This window comes from Pseudophryne corroboree, chromosome 4 (genome assembly GCF_028390025.1).
Source record: "Pseudophryne corroboree isolate aPseCor3 chromosome 4, aPseCor3.hap2, whole genome shotgun sequence".
Classification (NCBI taxonomy): Eukaryota; Metazoa; Chordata; class Amphibia; order Anura; family Myobatrachidae; genus Pseudophryne; species Pseudophryne corroboree.
Window position 1 is genome coordinate 381,491,075 of NC_086447.1, and position 18,117 is coordinate 381,509,191.

The 18,117-nt window shown below is 37.7% G+C and overlaps 1 protein-coding gene across 1 annotated transcript in view; it reads right to left on the bottom strand.

Annotated features, from left to right (window-relative positions):
- Positions 1–18,117, bottom strand: part of CSMD1 (CUB and Sushi multiple domains 1) — a 2,470,978-nt gene that overhangs the window by 43,416 nt on the left and 2,409,445 nt on the right. Inside the window, 5 exon segments of the mRNA XM_063916678.1 lie at positions 982–1,161; positions 6,975–7,086; positions 9,933–10,006; positions 11,871–12,044; positions 16,559–16,732. Of these exon segments, the coding sequence (XP_063772748.1) occupies positions 982–1,161; positions 6,975–7,086; positions 9,933–10,006; positions 11,871–12,044; positions 16,559–16,732 (714 nt within the window).

The following is an 18,117-nucleotide window of genomic DNA, read 5'->3' on the forward strand; positions in this document are numbered from 1 at the left end:
TGTTCAGGAGCATGCAAAAGGTGAGGCAACCATCTTGGGGCGAACTCAGTTATATGTCTTTTTATGGTATGCCTTTACTAGAACATTTTTGTTACTGAATGAAAGTAAACCGTAAATTTATAGGTGTGTACTAAATCTAATATCTTCACTCAGAACATAGATGTTTTTTCTTAATAGGGTATTGCCAGATCTAGGACTAATAAAAACTATTTTTTTTATAAATCTCATGTATTTCAAATAATTAACAAAGAGTGCCTCCAAAAAGTGGATTTATGCTCTAGTCCTGGCAGGAATTTCTGATGCTATATAACATTTCAATTTAACCAGGGGAGCACCGCCAACAGAAATTATTACTTTTGAACAGGGCTGAGTTTTTACTATTATAAATGCTATTATTGTTGGTTCACATGATAACTGAGTTACACATATCATGCCACTTCTTAGTCTGGTGCAGGATCATTCTTTTTTTTTGCACCACAATGCATTTGCTGCAGCTCTGCCACCTGGTCCTGCTCTCTGCCCCTCTCTCCGCCCCTCTCTCCCTCTCTCCTACTATGTACCCTTTCCCTCCTACTGTCCACCCCTTTCTTCCACTCTCCACACCTTTCTTTCTGCTCTCTGCACTGAAGTCTTCACTCATCAGTGTCTGGAAGACAGAAAAAAATGCTACTTGGTAAAATAACACTACCATTAACTGCACGATACAGTAGTGTTAAATGCCAGCAGCAGTTAACTAAATAAGTTAGTGGCAACGAAAGCAGGTGCTATATTGTGCCCATTTTTCTTGTTAAATGGAACCCTTGCATTTTTATTTGACTTATCTGAAATAGGAAATACAATTGTGGCAAACAAGGGAGATGGGTTTTTTCTCTTCCTCTGATAAACTTTTATTACCAAATTGTCATCTGAGCTGGCTAGACATTGGCTAGACATTATATATGTTTGGAGAATAATGTTATCTTGAAAATAAAATATACTTACTTTTGCAAATGGGAGGTTTTCCTGTCCATTTCATATCACTTTTACAAGTTCTGTGCTCTGATCCGCCAGCTAGAAAATATCCAGGCTGGCAAGTATATATTAGTGTGTATCCTAATGTAGGTAGATCTATTGATCTCATATCTGCATGCATGGGTGTTTCTGGTTGCCTGCATGCATGAGCTAAAAAAATAATAATAAAAAAGAGAAAAAAAGACAAGAGCTAAAATAAAATACCGACATATTAAAATACAGGATATTCATATTCGAAAAAAATTACAGATACATTTGTGAATCTGGAAATAAAGTAAGACAGCGGAAGTAACTGTGCACCTGGACAATCCATATTGCATTGTAAAGTGTGCAAATACATACTTTTTTTCTGGTGGAGTAAATACTGGCTGCTTTTGTTAGTGGTACTAAGAATGGCCCAAAGATACTTTGCAATAGGCTGGGCATCCAAGAGGACAGCAAACAATGCAAAGCCACATACAGTAGACAATTATTCAGTGAGGGAGGGGTTGGGAGGGATTTTGAATATTCGTAGTGTCAAAGTATTCTGAACCGCATGCATTATGGATTGCTTCTAAACTGCATATTGTTTAGAGAGTTGAAAATCACCACACATCACCACACATTGCAAACTATTTGCATTTGAACATTCCAAAGTGCTGTATTATAACTCTGGACATTTAGAGGGCAAAATCTCTCTCTCTCTCTCTCTCTCTCTCTCTCTCTCTATATATATATATATATATATATATATATAAATGCAAAAGCCCTCACTTACTGACTGACTGACTGACTCATCACTAATTCTCTTACTTCCTGATATATTAGGAAGTTGAAAACTAACATAGGCATTCTTCAACTTTGGAATTACAATTTAAATAAACATCCCCTAAGGGGATGAAAAAGGGTTTGACATAATTATGTCATTACTGATATGTGGCTTACGTTGCAGGAACGATAATGCCCAAACAGACAATCGATTAAAAATTTTGATTGCACCTCCAGTGTGTAGAATTTAATAAACTACTAAAATGTTAAAGCCCTCACTCACTCACTGACTCATCACCAATTCTCTTACTTCCCGATATGTTAGAAAGAAGAAATTTAACATAGGTATTCTGCAGGTGGGATATAGGAAAACTACATAATTATAATTTTAATAAACCTCCCCTAAGGGGATAAAAAAAGGGTTGACATAATGACATAATTTCCGATGCATGGCTTGCGTTGCATGAATGCTAACGGCCAAATGGACAATTGGATTAAAATTTGGATTGCACCTCTAGTGTGTAGAATTTAATAAACTACAAAAGTGGTCCTATCACCTTTTATTGTATCTGCTATGGGTGCACCTTGGCTAATGCCAAGAACCATGTATTAATATTTACTTACATTAAGACATCTCAAATTTACAGTTCTATAGATTTACCAAAATTTTAACACTTATTTATATTTACAACCACGAAAATCAAAAACTCCCATGCGAAGAACGGGTAGAACAGCTAGTTACTCATAAAATAAAGTCTGGTATCTTAAAAAAAACAAAAAAACTGTAGATTGATAATGTTATCCCATTAATAATATATTTGTTTAAAGCAGGAAGATAGACAGCAAAGAAAACAATGAGTTTTGGTTCACCAAACTTTATCCATCCTATGCCAAATCAGTATTGAGAGGATGAGTATGGTATTACTAGTTAGGTGTCAGTGTTTTATAGAGTCAGTGGCTGTAAAGGCATTTTATATGTTTTTCTCAAACATGTGGATTCAGGAGTTTGAAAGATTATTATCAGTAAATAGCTTCTGATAAAAGTTTCACTTTACTGGACAGGGACATTCTCAGCTAACTGTGTGACAAGGAAAGAGAGGTGTGAAAGTATTAAAGTTGGGGATTTCTTTGTAATGAAACACAATGTGTCATAGGAGAATGCTGCTAAATTTATTCAGATGTAATAAGTAGCCAATGGGCCTGTCAAGAAATATGGTAGAACAGATAATTTAAATATGAAAATTATATTTTTAATAAAATGGTGTTTCTACGGGTAAGAAATGTCCATAAGTAAATAAAGTCTGCAAGAGAGGTAGTCCCAGCACACTAAATAGATTTTTATGGTCCCAGTATAAATATTTGTATAATGCAACAGTATATTTGATTTTAATCTTTATATTGAGTTTATTTGCCTTTAGTCATTGGTTTAGAGGGGATAAAAACAAAAAAAAGTTCATAATACATAGTAACATAGTAACTAAGGTTGAAAAAAGACAATTGTCCATCGAGTTCAACCTATTTGTGGACTCCTATGCAGTCTTATTCTAGGACTAGTTATTTTTATGTTAGGACTAGTTAAATTAACTATAATGCGTGCCTACGCACCATAACCCTGAATATCTTTATCCAATAGGAATTTATCTAACCCATTCTTAAAGGTGTTGACTGAGTCTGCTGTTACTACTCTCTCAGGCAGGGAATTCCAAACACGTATTGTCCTTACTGTGAAAAAACCTTTTCACCTCAATGTGCGGAAACTCCTCTCCTCTAACCTAAGCGAGTGACCACGTGTTCTCTGTGCTGATCTTAGAGAAAACAGGTCCCTCCCAAGCTCTGTGTGTTGACCCCTTATGTATTTGTAGATGTTGATCATGTCCCCTCTTAGTCTCCTCTTTTCCAATGTAAACATGCCTAGCCTTGCAAGCCTTTCCTTGTTTTCCAGCGTCTCCATGCCCTTGATTAGTTTTCTAATGTAGTTCATTAGAATGTAATTAGACCTACTAAGCCAAAGTATATGGGTATATTATAACAAGAGCAATGATATTATAAAAGACAAGTTGCAGCTGAAAAATAGTCAATATACAGAGGTGTCCACAAATACCTATCCTCAAGTCATGTCAAATATTGTCACCTCGTTTGGTGTTCTAAAACAGTTGCAGCTTAGACATGCTATACCAAATTTTCTTCAAAATGTTAATCTAAATGCTTAGTGCTGAGATGTGGAGAGCATTACTGTGCAGTCTCCATGATGCTCTTCCCTCGTGTGCTTATCCCTTTCTTATTTTAATAATATTTGACTGCACCAAATCCTGCCCCCTGATACTTACAGTATGTCAGTGTCATCTGCTGATGTAGCTGTGTTTATTTACCCTGTACTAGTCCTATATTGTCTTCAACTGTAAGTCACCATTATCCTGTTTTGATTATATGTTTATGTACTCAGTAATTGGGCACTCCGGACTCCTTAAAGAACAATAATAATGCTCCTTTGGGGATGCATCAAATCCTTTACCACGATCGCTGCTGTTTGGACTTCTAAGCATGCACAAAACCATCTTGCCACTGTGAATGAGCACCACAGTAAAAGATGGACGTGTTTCACTTAGCTCTGGTGAGTCCCTATGATTTCTAGCTCAAAGGGAGAGATATCCGCTAATGCTGCGTGCATACCACTAGTGACCTATTGTATATGCTCAGCTCAATCATCCAGATACTGAGTGTATGTAACTGTGAGTATGGCTGTACAACCTGAATGTGCAAAATTACCCAAAGTACTGGTTAAGAATTGATCTGTCTAATGTATCTGGTGATTCTGCTGGTATATACTATTGACTCTGCTTATTACCACCAAGTATTACACACACACTCACTAAAAATTGATCTGGGTTGATTTTTTTTGGTCAATGTTTGGTTGATGCTGTATCTAAGGGTCTAAATTCCACATTTACTAACAGGTGACTTTTGACAATTTTTTGAAACATTATTTCAGGCTCTAAATTCCACATTTACTAACAGGTTATTTTGGGGAAAAAAATGTAAACAGTGTCAGAAATCATCTGTTAGTAAATGTGTTTTAGACCCTTAAACACAAAATCAATCAAAAATCAACCAAAATCTACTTTTAGTAAATAAACCCTTTAGAACACAATTAGTGAATTTACATGCAAATCTCAGGAAAAGGTAGGCAATGTGAGTCAAAATGCCAAAAGCACTGGATTCACTACACAGATAAGGTTATTCAGAGATGGATGCAGATCACTGCATATGCAGCAAGATCTGCGTCCATCTCCTCACATGTTTGCCCAGCACAGGGCAAGGCCATCTGGCATGTGTGTGGTGCCACCTCATGATGTGTCCACAATGTAAATGCGGATGTATCAAATTAAGGTTGGCTACTGGCAGCGCAGCCTGGCTGTGCTGTCAGGCGGTCCACCGATACTTTTTATCGGAGCGGCTGCATGTGACATCATGCAGCCACCCTGACAACACTCCCAGCATTCCCCCATTTGGCCCACCACACCCATGAAACATTGCATTGCCGCTGCCAATCATCTTGTGGCTGCATTACCACAAGGTGAAAGATTGCTTGTGTTCACTGCGGTCAGTGCGCATGCGCAGACCAGATGGATGCGACCTCTGCGTCATCTCTGAATCAGCCCCAGAGTCTATGGTATGCCAGGTGTCTCACTCCATATGGCGCAGAAAGGATAGGTGAGGATACCTCTGTAATTTACCAATAGAAATAAGATTTAAAATACTGACAAAACCACAGCTTTTTCTATTGTATAAAAGTGTTTATAAGTGTCAAGGATTTTACATCTAGCCTCTATTTTGGAGATGTCTTCACACAGAAGCCTTAAGCAAAGATTTCTTGCCATTGTGAGATTTCAAATGTAGTCAAAAAGCAGCAGCATGTCTTGATATTTATGTTAAATTAGTTTTTTGCACCCAAAAAATTATCTGATTTCTGGCAAAAATACATAGAATCCCTGATAAGTTCACAAACCTATGTGTTTTCGCTGCCAGCTTCCCAAACACAGGCTAATTATTGGGATTTTTTTCGGAACCTGCTGAGGTCCTTAAAATAAATATCCCTGATAATGGCTTCTGAAGGCTGTGCTTGGGGGCTAATCGGATAGCCCGGGGGGTCAATTAGCCAATAGTAAATTACTGCAGATAATTTAATTTCCACTTTGTATTATTACAAATTAGGAAGAAATGCAAGAAATGCCTCCAGACGCTTTTTTTTTTGTCATCTCCCATGAAAGGAGTACACTGGGCATAGCAAAATAAAGTATGCATGCTTATGAGATCAAAAAATACTGTGGTGTATATTTTGCTGCTCTCTCCCCTCCTCTGTGCTCAAAAATGTTCCATCATCTTTGTGGTGGTGGTGGTGGTCAAGTCTACTCTGTGTTTGAGCACAGCAGCATTCTGTGTTAGATATATATCTTCACATACTTTATCTCATCACCTATATTTAAAAACAGAAGTAGTGTGTCTTTATGTACATAAGTATGCAGATCCCTATTTTTAAAGCACTTACAGTATCTCAACTGAATTTACCAAAAATATTCTATTACCAGGGGAATCGACAGCCATGTTGGGCCCAGGTACAGGGGAGGGGGCATGACCAATGCAGAGTGCGATTGCTCATGCAGGGAGAGAGAGGAGACTGCTTCTATAGCTACCTGTCTCTCCCATTGCAGCACACAGTAGTGTGTGCCATGTGCTGTGCTACAGAAAGAGTCTGCTGCAACAGCTGTCAGTCCTCTTTCTTCCCATACCTAATTGGCTGCTGTTTACAATTGGGAAGGGGGGGGGGGCATCAGGACACAGAAACCCCAGGGCCTGTCCAATAGGCTTGGGTCCATGTAAAGAGCAGACCCCCCTCTTGGTGCCACTGTCTATGACCAGTCTCTGGCTTTATCCAAAAATGTTTATTTAAAAAAAGTGTAAATAAGGTGCATCACTGACTCTGATTTAAATCAATAATACAATATGTACTTTTTTCATTTATGTATATTTGTCATCCACTTCCCACATATAAATGCTTACTGTATCTGTAACACATGGGGGATTTAGTTTTCATGTTCTGTAATTTTGTCCATTAAATATCTGCCTTTGTAATATTTTTTTAATGATTTTCTAGGTCAGAGAATGCTGTTGGAAGCTGCTGCAAGTATTAAACTGCTGCAAGTATTAGTGGTACTTACGGATGCATTCTGGCTGGGTTCCACTCCATGTTAAATTAGCAAGACAATTACGTGTAGTGGAGCCTTGAATATGGTATCCTTTGCGACATCTAAAGAAGACTGTACTCCCAATCTTCAAAAAACAAACATATCAGAAATAAGTCAGGAGTCCTAGAATGAGGTAACTGGAGATAGCTATTTAAATGATAATGAGACACATAAATGAATCCGATAACTTTTTCATAAGACTAAATGTATGTCCAAGTGCTATTTTTTCCAGAGAAGGTATTCAAGTAGAAAATGAAGAAAACAAATGGCAAAAAATATATATCAGCAAAGAGCAGATAAATACATAATTTTATATTCTGATAATGAATATTTGTTTAGTGTAGTTTCCGTTTCCATGTTAGGTTACATATTAATACTGTATAATGGCTTTCTTTTAAAATTGTATGCTGTGTTATTAAGCACATGTAAAAGACACATAAAACTACTTCAGATGAAATCTACAGTTATTATAAATAAGGACTTTTTTTAATACATAAACATGTTGCGGTCTCACAAGCAGAAGTACATTGTATATAACATGACAGTAAGACATTGGTCTTGTCCAGGTTCTGGTTTACTTTTTGGCTAAAGTTAGTTTGACCACATGGGAAATATTCAACAATCAGAACAAATTACTACAAATAAAGTTTAATGGCAAAGTTTGAAGCAGGAGAACAGTTAAACACATAAGGAGTCCGAAACACGTTTCATATGTATTTATTTGAATGATTCTTGTTTTACATTTGTATTGTGTCACATGTGTATTAGCTCTTTATCTGGTACATTCATCATTGAAAATAAATCTGCTTCTTTGTATCCAAATCTATCATGCCTAGTTACAATTAAATATCCTATTGCATTTTGGTTAAAATAGGCTAATAAAAAGGTACAAGGGAGTAACACCGGTACTATAGATATACTGTAAGTGACATTATATCCCATTTTTTTGGAATTTAAACATCTTTTTGTCATTTATCCCCCAATAGTGTACGTCAATATCCATTTTTACATTTTGATGTGTTCCTTGGTACGATGGACATATAGACATAGGCTGCTTCATTCCATTCATTGCAAATAAAAGGGCTCCTCAACTACTTTGTTTTTACATGGGAAATACAAAAATAAATAGTAGTAACGTGCAGACAAATAAAGAATTATATAATACATTAAATACATTTCCTGTCTAGACACCTGAGTGTGGTCACTTTAGGCTATTTCAACCTAAAGTAGGCCAGGGGGGAAATGTACTAAAAGTTGATTTTGATTTATTTAAATCAAAATTGATAATGTACTTCCAGTGCCAAAACAAACAGTTATTAAAATTTGAAGATTGATATAAAAAAAATCACCTGCTAGCAAATGTGTGTTTCAGCCCCTGAAACCCAACAATGATTGAGATTTATTTTAAATCAATTAGTATCGACCTTTAGTAAATTTCCCCCTGGGGATCTGATGAAAGGAAGAAGGAAGAAATCTCTAAATAAATAAATAAATGAAGTGGCAGCACTTTGACTCCTTATTCACATTTTTAAGTGCTAAAAACCGATTGCAACAGACCTGTGACCTTCTTCATGCCATACTTTATGTTTGGACAATCTCCTGACTTATATCACCTCCCCTAGAATTGGGCTTCCCCTCCTATTACACTCTACATTTAAAATTAGAAATTTAAGATAGCCTATACATCTTAATTCCTGGGTTAAAAAAATTGCCTATTCCTGCAGGCTCAGTTGCAATGCTGAGAGTCACCTAGGTGTAATATAAAATCTTATGCCAATACAAAATTTTTAAATGGACCTGAAATATGTCTCCATCCCACTTTTGGGTTCGATTCTGTTCTCCTGAGTGTGCAGTAAATAAAAAAAATGGTTAGCGTATACCAATTTGGGCTTCCTGTTCTGAAGCTGTCCTTTGTTAGCAGAACAGTAGCTGGTATAGCAGATTGAATGCCAATGTCAAACTCCTATCACTTTAGGGCCCCATAGCTGTTGTGCCTGCTGTGACAGCTATAGTTTTTCACCTGATCCTGGGACTTTCCTGATGATGTGTAGCATGGTTTTATAAACAAACGTGTAAAATGTTAACTGGACATTTCCGATAACACCAACCTATTTTAAGGACTTACAGATTGATTATATTTGATAATATGCAAATGCTACTGGATAAATCTACATTGTTTAACCACAATCCATAACAATTGGCAGTGGAGAATACATCAAGATTCATGTTAATGTTAATGTTTGCTTAAAGCTAGACTCGATTCATAGGATAACTGAGAGGACCCCATCTGCTAATATGGCAGTAGTCTTGTCGGAAGAGTCAATAATTGCTGAATCGATTTTTAGGATTGTGTTTCAGGTAACCAAATCTTGCTCATTACAGAATGTATCTTATGTAGATGCTTAAATCAAAACTGGGTGTACACTTTACATTATATGTCAAATCTGGCTGGTTGGAACAAACGTTTGGTAATGTATGGTAGCATCTAATGTCAGAAATCAGACCAAAATGGTCATTCAGAGAAATTAGTTAAAGCAAATGGATTTAACCAATTTGTCTTAAAACACATTTTTGTCTGTTTTCCAGTGTTTGGGAGCAACGTAATTCCCCCATTAATATTGCATTTTTTGCATGAATTCTATAGTATTCATTTAGCTTTAAACGGAGGTGGAAATAAATATAATTGCCATACTGTATAGTGTATATTAGGAATGCAAAATTACCCCCTTAATAATCATACACCAAAACAATTAATTTTTACTTATTTCAGGTTAGAGTCTGAGCCAATTCTTAGTTTTAGAATTTTATTTTTTTAAGAACAGGATTTTTTTTGTATAATAGGAATCTTTGCATACAGAACATATTTCTTTATTTCTGAAATTATCCAGACTTTTCAACACCTAAAAATTACTTATTAAATGTATTATTTACCTCGTAAGCTTTAGAACTGTTCTGCATACCATAATGTGGAGTACCCGGGTCTCGGCAGGAGTTATGAGCTGGATCTGAAGTGTGTGCAAAAGTTAAACATGACAGGGTTACTATAGAAACAGTCAATCATTTTATCTTATTTAGTTCTGCAGTTTGTGAAATTCCATCAAAATTAAAATAAAAGTGACTGCCTGACAGAAATGTCAAATATACATTATAGGGTAGTCTGTTAGGTAAGTTCTAATAATCATGGCATTGGAAGGGAAAATAAAAAAAAGTTATTTTGTATTGTTTTGTAAGAAAAGTGTGATTTCAAGAAATGCTCTACGCAAAGTCTTAATAAATATTTAATTGCTTCTAATTACTTTGCAGTAACTACTGACAGTGGTCATTGACATGGCTGAAAGTTGCACTTTATAAACTATTCATAGTTAAATATCAATTATATCAAGTAATTTCTATATGTGACTACTATTGTACCCACATTAATATCCTGCTTAGTTATGCTCAAGAATACTGAAGAACATAAAGTATTAGATTACTTTGATGAAGCTCTAAATTGGGAAGCAGAGCAAAACTCTTGTCTAGTATACTCTACATTGCCAGATAATACAGTACTGTATTAGGCACATGCAGCGTTATTTTCACTGCTTGCATTATGTGAATAATACAGTGCATCTGACACACATAAAGTGATTTTTATTCTGAAGGCAATGCAAGTGCAGTTAAGCTAATGGAATGCTGTTATTTTTACTGTCATGCTAGTAGCACATTTATGTAATCTTTTTACTATTGGGACCAGATTTGATGAGATGCAGTGATTTACAATGCTGGGAAAAAGGTGGTAGCCTCGGGCTCTACCACCTGGGGCTATTTAATTAAAAACCCCTTTACCTTGTATAGTAAATTTCCTACTAACGCACCATAATTGATAAAGTTCCTGTATCTAACAGCTTTGCAGCACCTACAATAAAGGCATTTAATGTGGATTTCTGTATGAGCCTCCTCAAAATCCGCGTTACCTGCAGCCTGCGTGCTTTAACGGAATAGCCCTGGGAGATCAATTAACTCACCCTAATTAACTGCGGCTAATTGAATCCGGCCCTAGGACTAAAAACATTATTCAAAGCCTCTTCTCTGAACAGCTCACACATGAATTGTTTCAGTAGAGCACAAAAAAAATCATCCCGAGATGTTGGAAATGATCTGATCTGGGACTTGTGGCAAATCACTGCAGTGCAAAGCACACACAGAGACAATTCTATGGTATATATGTTATCACATCATCCAATTTGTCCATCAATAGCCAGTTCATATTCTTTTAAAATGAAATAAGGAAGACACAGCAGCACCAAAAATAATGGAATGCACATAATTTTGTATCAGCACAGAAAACATTTTATTGCATAATGCCATCTGGAACTGAAATTATTTTTTAAAACAAATGCATAACTCAAAGCTGATATTATTGTTATTAAGTAGCACTGCTTTCTGCAGTTTCCAACACTAATTATTTTTCAGTTCACTATAATTTAACCTGCAATATTATTATCAGAATAGTCTTCTATTCATGCATGCAATGATCAGATTCTGCGGCAACCAAAGTTACCCTGAAAGTATTTTTAATGAGTTTTAATTAGCAAAACACCTCTTAATATAACTTAAATGTTCCCTTTATTGTTATATTCTCAACAATCTTTTAATACAGAAATACAGTCATTGGAAGAGTAGTTTTTCCAAGACCTTCCTTCATTTATTAAAACTTATTATCATAATTTAGAAAAACATAAGATGACAAAGTTGTTGTACTGAGTCATCTTCTTGTGAAAAATCTATGTATGTATAAATTAATAAATATTTTCAGTATATGGCTTTTTTTAACTATAACACTAAATTAACTGCAAAATGTTTAAATTTTTTAAAAGAAAGTGAACATACCGATACATGTTGGCTGAATACCACTCCAGGTGCCATCAGACTGGCAAATTCTTCTAGAAGACCCAACCAAAATAAAAGGCGGTCTGCACTGATATGAAACTTCTGATTTATATGTAAAGCTTTTTCCATTAATACGCCCCTCAGCTGGAGTCCCAGGATCACCACAAAATACAGCTAAAATAAAGCAGATGTTTGACTTCAGTTATAAAATATTTTCCCATGAGTTATCATATAAAGTTTTCACTACAGGTACATGTGCAAAACAAAAAGAGTGATGGATTCAATCACATGTACAGTAAGAACTTAATGCTTAAAACCACGGTCCAAACAAGAGAACTTCTACAAAAGATTAAAATGTAACTAAACTAACAGAGTTGAGAGAACTTGTCAACCAGCTGATCTTCACTGTTAATGATTTGAAGCTTGAAAAAAAAATCAGATTGTTTTATTATAAATACAGTAGAGGGCCTGTAGAGGGGCAACAGTGTATTGCTGTCTCATGAAGTAGGTGATATGTGATTAGTTAGTCATGTCTTCAGTCTAACCAAAGCAAATTCTGAAATTTCTGAAAGCCTGATCAGATTTAAATTCAGTAGGTAGAAACAATTTTTGATCAACACAATTTTATGGAATCTATGAGTATTTTGGAATGAGAAAGAGAAGGGGCAGTGGTTGAAATTATGTGTGGTGGGCCTAGGTGCAAAACCTTGCTTTGGGCCCCTCCAACATATCCTAAGTAAACAATATGACACATGGCAGTGAGGAAAGTGAGGAAAAACAATATTAGTGATATAATTTAGTAAAGGTATAGAAGAGGAATTATGTCAGGTAAGGGGAAAGAGAGAGTGATAAAGGGATGGAGAGAGAGAGGAGGCAGAGAGGGAGAGAGAGATGGAGGAAGAGAAAAGTGGAGAGAAGGAGAAAGGGACAGAATGATATAGAGGGAGGGGGTAGACAGAGGGAGGGAAAGAGCAAGAGAGTAAAGGTGAGATGATGGATAGAGAGATAAGAAGGTGAAGAAAGAGGGAGAGAGAGATGAGGGAGATGGAGGGAAAGAGAGAGGGAATGAGAGAAGGGGAGTGAACGAGAAGGTGGGAGAGGGGAGAGTGAGAGAAGAAGGAGATGGAGGAATAGAGAAAGAGGGGGATGAAGGGAGGAGGTAGACAAGGAGTGGGAGAAAGAGGAAAGGAGAGAGAGATGGAGGGAGGGAGAGAGAGAGAAAGGGTGAGGTGAAGCGAGAGTGTGAGAAGGAATTGGAGAAAGAAGGAGAGAGAGAGAAAGAGAGAGGGAGGTGGATTAATGGAGAAAGAGAGGAGGAAAGAGCATGAGAGAAAGAAGAAGGGGGCTAGCAAGAGGAGGAGGAGAGATAGAGAAAGAAGAGATAGAGAAGAGATGACTTGGCCGACACAGCAGGAGGACAAAGTCTGGGCTCAATGGACAAATGACAGAGGAGACCAGAAGTGGCAGGCTCTCTTCTGGTTTTCATGCACTGGTCAGTCCCTACATCATGATATCGGACCTTGGCAATGTCAGAGTGGAAGATGGCAAGAGGGGAGGATATGGGAGGAAATGGGAAGGATGGGGAGGGCACCTCTCCTCTCCGTCTGACAGACCACCTCTTCCTACATGGTCTCTGTCCATGCCCTGGCCACAAGCTGCAGCGCAGCATACTGTAATGTGTCAGTTTGACTCATTATTAGTACTGCTGTCAATTTGGGCCCCTTCATTACCATGGGTCATGGAGCAATGCACCAGCTGCACTGCCAGTAGTTCACTGCTGGAAAGGGGCATTCAAAAATGGATCAAATACTGTTAGGGTATTGTCATGTAGTTGTACATTTTAAGGTTTTACTGCATGGCTGCCTATCATCGCAGAGCAGAGGCTATAGGTCTCTTAGCTATAGAAGATGAGATATTCCTTATCTTACAAGAGTAAGAGTATTTCTGCTGGGAACTTCCACCAAGGCAGATGTCAGTGCCACAGACATCAACACAGTTAATTACATGAGGCATGAAATTTGTGAGCAAATAGGTATGAATTCACTGGTGCGGTGTCATAAAACTACTGGAGGATGGGCATGAAATGGCAGGAGGGAGACATTAAATGCCTTGTGGGGTAGCATGATATTACTGGTGTGCTCAGTATACCGTCCATCACAGTTTTTTTCACTTTGACCCCACATGCTTATAAAGGTTAATGATGTGCATTGTTGCGCACAGATGGTAAATCAAATTAACTGGAGTACTAAGTCACCAGTGCTCAAGCATGGTTATCCTTAAAACCTGGACTGTTAGGGAGCCTTGAGTACTGAGTTTGGGAACCTCTGCCCTGAACAATAGTGGAACCTCCCACAGACACATCTATTTATTTTTAAATCAATTTAAATAGTTAATGTTTGAACTACATGTAAACATGTGACATATAAAGACTGATTGCTCCAGGATTTGCTCCAGGTCTGGACCAGGATATGCTCCTGGTCCGGACCATTTGATGGGTGGGCCGTGGCAGCTGTATGATGTCAAATGCAGCTGCTGCAACCCAAAAGATCGCAGTCCTCCATCTGCCTTTGCAACTAGTCTGCGAAGGCAGGGGGCACCCCTAAACATGCGAGCACTTTATTGCAGAGCAAATCACTCGCATGTTAGGAGGGAGGGCAGCATGTGTGGATGGACTTGCCCTGTGCTGGGTGTACTCACATGTTATTGTAAAGGGCTGTAGTTGTACAATTTTACGCACAACTATAATCCATGCTGAATTAGGCCCACAATCAATTACTGGTATCCGGACTCTAGGTCGACACCAATTAGGGCAACACCCATTGGTTGACAGTGGATAGGTCGACACTAGAAATAGGTCGACATGAACAAGGTCGACATAAATAAAGGTCTTTCACATTTTTTTAACTTTTTCATTCATTACGATCCACTTGGACTACGATTAGGAACGGTAACCTGTGCCGAGCGCAGCAGTAATGGAGCTAGGCACCTTGCCCGCAGCATGACGAGTGAAGCAAGCTATGTAAGGGGACGTGGTGCACTAATTGGGGTTCCCGGTCACTTGACGGAGAAAACAACACCAAAAAAACATCAAAAACTCACGGTGATCTTTTTTCATGTTGACCTTGTTCATGTCGACCTAATGTCCCTGTCGTCCTATTTCTAGGGTTTACCTACCCAGTGTCAAGCAATGGGTGTCGACCTAATTGGTGTCTACCTAATTGGTGTCGACCTTGAGTCCCATACCCTCAATTACTGTGGATTTTTTTTGTATTTCTTTCAATGAAGCAAATGATTTATCACTTCTTTTCTTATTTTACATTTCAGAGAATTTTGTTAAGCACAAGTAATATAATGCCAATATAAACCCATAGCTGCTTAATGATCTAATATGAATAGAGAGTGTAGTAGTCACTACAGTATACTATATGTGATTTTGCAATTTAAAATCAAAGCAAAATATAACTAAACAATACCAATAAGCAACTGTGAAAGCAGACTGCCTATAAAAAGGCATATGCATCTGTGCTGTGTTTTTATATTTCTGATTTGTCTACTTGTCAGTGATTGCATATGGAACTTATTTACAACTGTAACAACCCCTGGAGTGAGTATTGGCATGTAGATTTTCATTTTCACTGTTGCGTGTTCCTGAGCTAGTTGAAAAAATGTGTTTGGCATCTAGAAACCCATATAACATTCATTTAATATATATATAATAGCCTGCAAAGACAAATCGCCTCAAGTTTAAAAATATATTTTTTTAAGATGTACATTGTTATATACAGAAACTTGTATATTATCATACTGTTATGTTCATTTTTAACAGTGAGAAGTGCAAACCAGCAGCTGAAATATGAATTTGCTTGCCTACTATTGTCCAAATACACCTTGGAAGTACATGAATGTGTATGCTTTGATGCTGGTGCCTGTAATGGTATGAAAGTTTGTACCGATAGGATAATCATATGAGAGTGCCTACTTTTGTAACCGAGTGAATGTTGAAATAGTGACATTCATCAAACTTCAAAATTGCTTTATTTTTGGAGTTTGAAAGATAAACTGTTCACCAACCTACTTGTGCAGCAGGTTGAGGGGTTGGGGTTTGGCTGCAGTGGTCCCTAAGATGCCGCCGGTGGGGTTGGTGCAGTGGTTGCAGTGACCCTTTCTGCAGCAGCCAGACAGCCTCAGCAATAAGATGCCATGGGGTGTTATTTGGGGGAACAGTATATCTTCCTAGTTCAATAAACAAATGCTCTGCCTGACTTTGAAGGTACTGCATAACACCCAACTGATCTGCCCACAAGCCGCAGTGCCCTGTGGTTGTTGGGGAGCTGTTGGGAGAACCTATCTCACTTGCTGCTCTTGAATAGTGAGAGGAGACCCTATCTCACTTGCTGCTCTTGCACAGCATCTATTGCATTGGAGAGAGGGACAGGGGCATGGCCAGCAGCTCACAGAGCACTGGGCATGACCCCACAGTGATGAAAATAAGGGTGTGGCTCATGATCATGGCACTTCCTATTAGGTCATGCCCTCTAGTCATAAGGACATGCCCCCTAATTTTGGGCATATGCAAATGTCCCTACCATGAGGTTTCAAAGTTTGGAGGTATGGTACTGTATGAATCAGCAAGGTATAAACAATTATGCAATCATTAAAAAAAATCATTTTAGAAGGTATTCACTTACGTAAACATTGAGGGATTTCTCCTCTCCACATTCCCCTTCCTTCACAAGAAAGAACAGTAGGGCTAGAAAGTTGATAGCCTTCAATACATGTGTAACTGACACTTGAGCCCCAGCTGTAATCTGACCCCTCCAGTTTCCCATAGAGTACATGAGGAGGCTGGCTGCAGTGTATGGCTGTTTGACAAACAAAAGCACAAATAACAAAAACAGCAATTTAAGAATTATGCAAAGAAAAAAATTGACAGCCACTGTGTCTTTACAATTAGATATGTTTAAACACACTAAACACACAAAAGTATTTAGTATTAGATCTTCAATCACAGTTAAAAGAAATCTATCTATACATAAGCCCGCACTAACTTACTCACTGACTGACTGACTCATCACTATTTCTCTTCCCGATATGATAGGAAGCTGAAAATTAACATAGGTATTCTTCAGGTGGGAAATAGGAAAACTAATTAGAATTTTAATAAACCTCCCCTAAGGGGACAAAAAGGGGGTTAACAGAATGATGTAATTAACGATACGTGGCCTGCGTTGCGGAAACAATAACGCCCAAACAACCGGATCAAAATTTTGATTGCACCTCCAGTGTGTAGAATTTAATAAACTACAAACATGGTCCTGTAACTTTTTACCATGTCTGCTAAGGTTGCTCCTCGGGTAGCGCCAAGAAACATGGATTAATATTTACTTACATAAAGACGTCTCAAATTTACAGCTCTATAGATTTACCAAAATTTTAAAACTAATTTATATTTACCGTGTATGTATGAGATACTTAAGGTGATAAATCTTGTGCGCAAAAGAAACCTTATCTAGCTGATTCAAATGTTGAGTGTCTCTCCAGTACACTTGAATAATAGTCTGAAAATTTATTTTCATAGTCTAATAGTCTAAAATTCTCATGTGTAGTATTGTCAATTTAATACATGAATACGGATCACACATGAACATGAACATACAATGTAAATACAATAAAACAAATCCCCCTATGGTTCCATTCCGGTGCCCCCAAAGAACTTTAACAATTACCAATGGCTGTGGAGAACCGGTGAGTAAACAGTTCTCAAAAAAGCGTTGTTAAACACCCAAAGAGAGTCCACCCGGGTAGGCAATACTTCGGATGGGGTAAAGGTACCGTTCAGCGCTCTCAGGACACTTCCAGAACCATGGGTCCGCAACACCGTGTAGCCAATGCGTTTCAACCCCTGCAATCAGGGTCTTTCTCAAGGCAGTGTGTTGCAGTATGAACTTCCCTTCCCTGATCATGTGTGATCCGTATTCATGTATTAAATTGACAATACTACTCATGAGAATCCATTCTCTTTACATATACCGAGCTGATGATGCCTGAGCTCTAAAGGGAAGAGGAAATTGATCCACACATAAGGAACGTAAATGCATTTTTATTTTTGCACTATTTCAGTGTTGGTTGCACAGTTTTGAGGTGGCGCCTTGTTAAGTTGGTTCAAAAAACATAAATTTTCAGACTAATTTATATTTACAACCGTGAAAATCAGAAACTCCAGTGCAAAGAACAGGTAGAGCAGTAA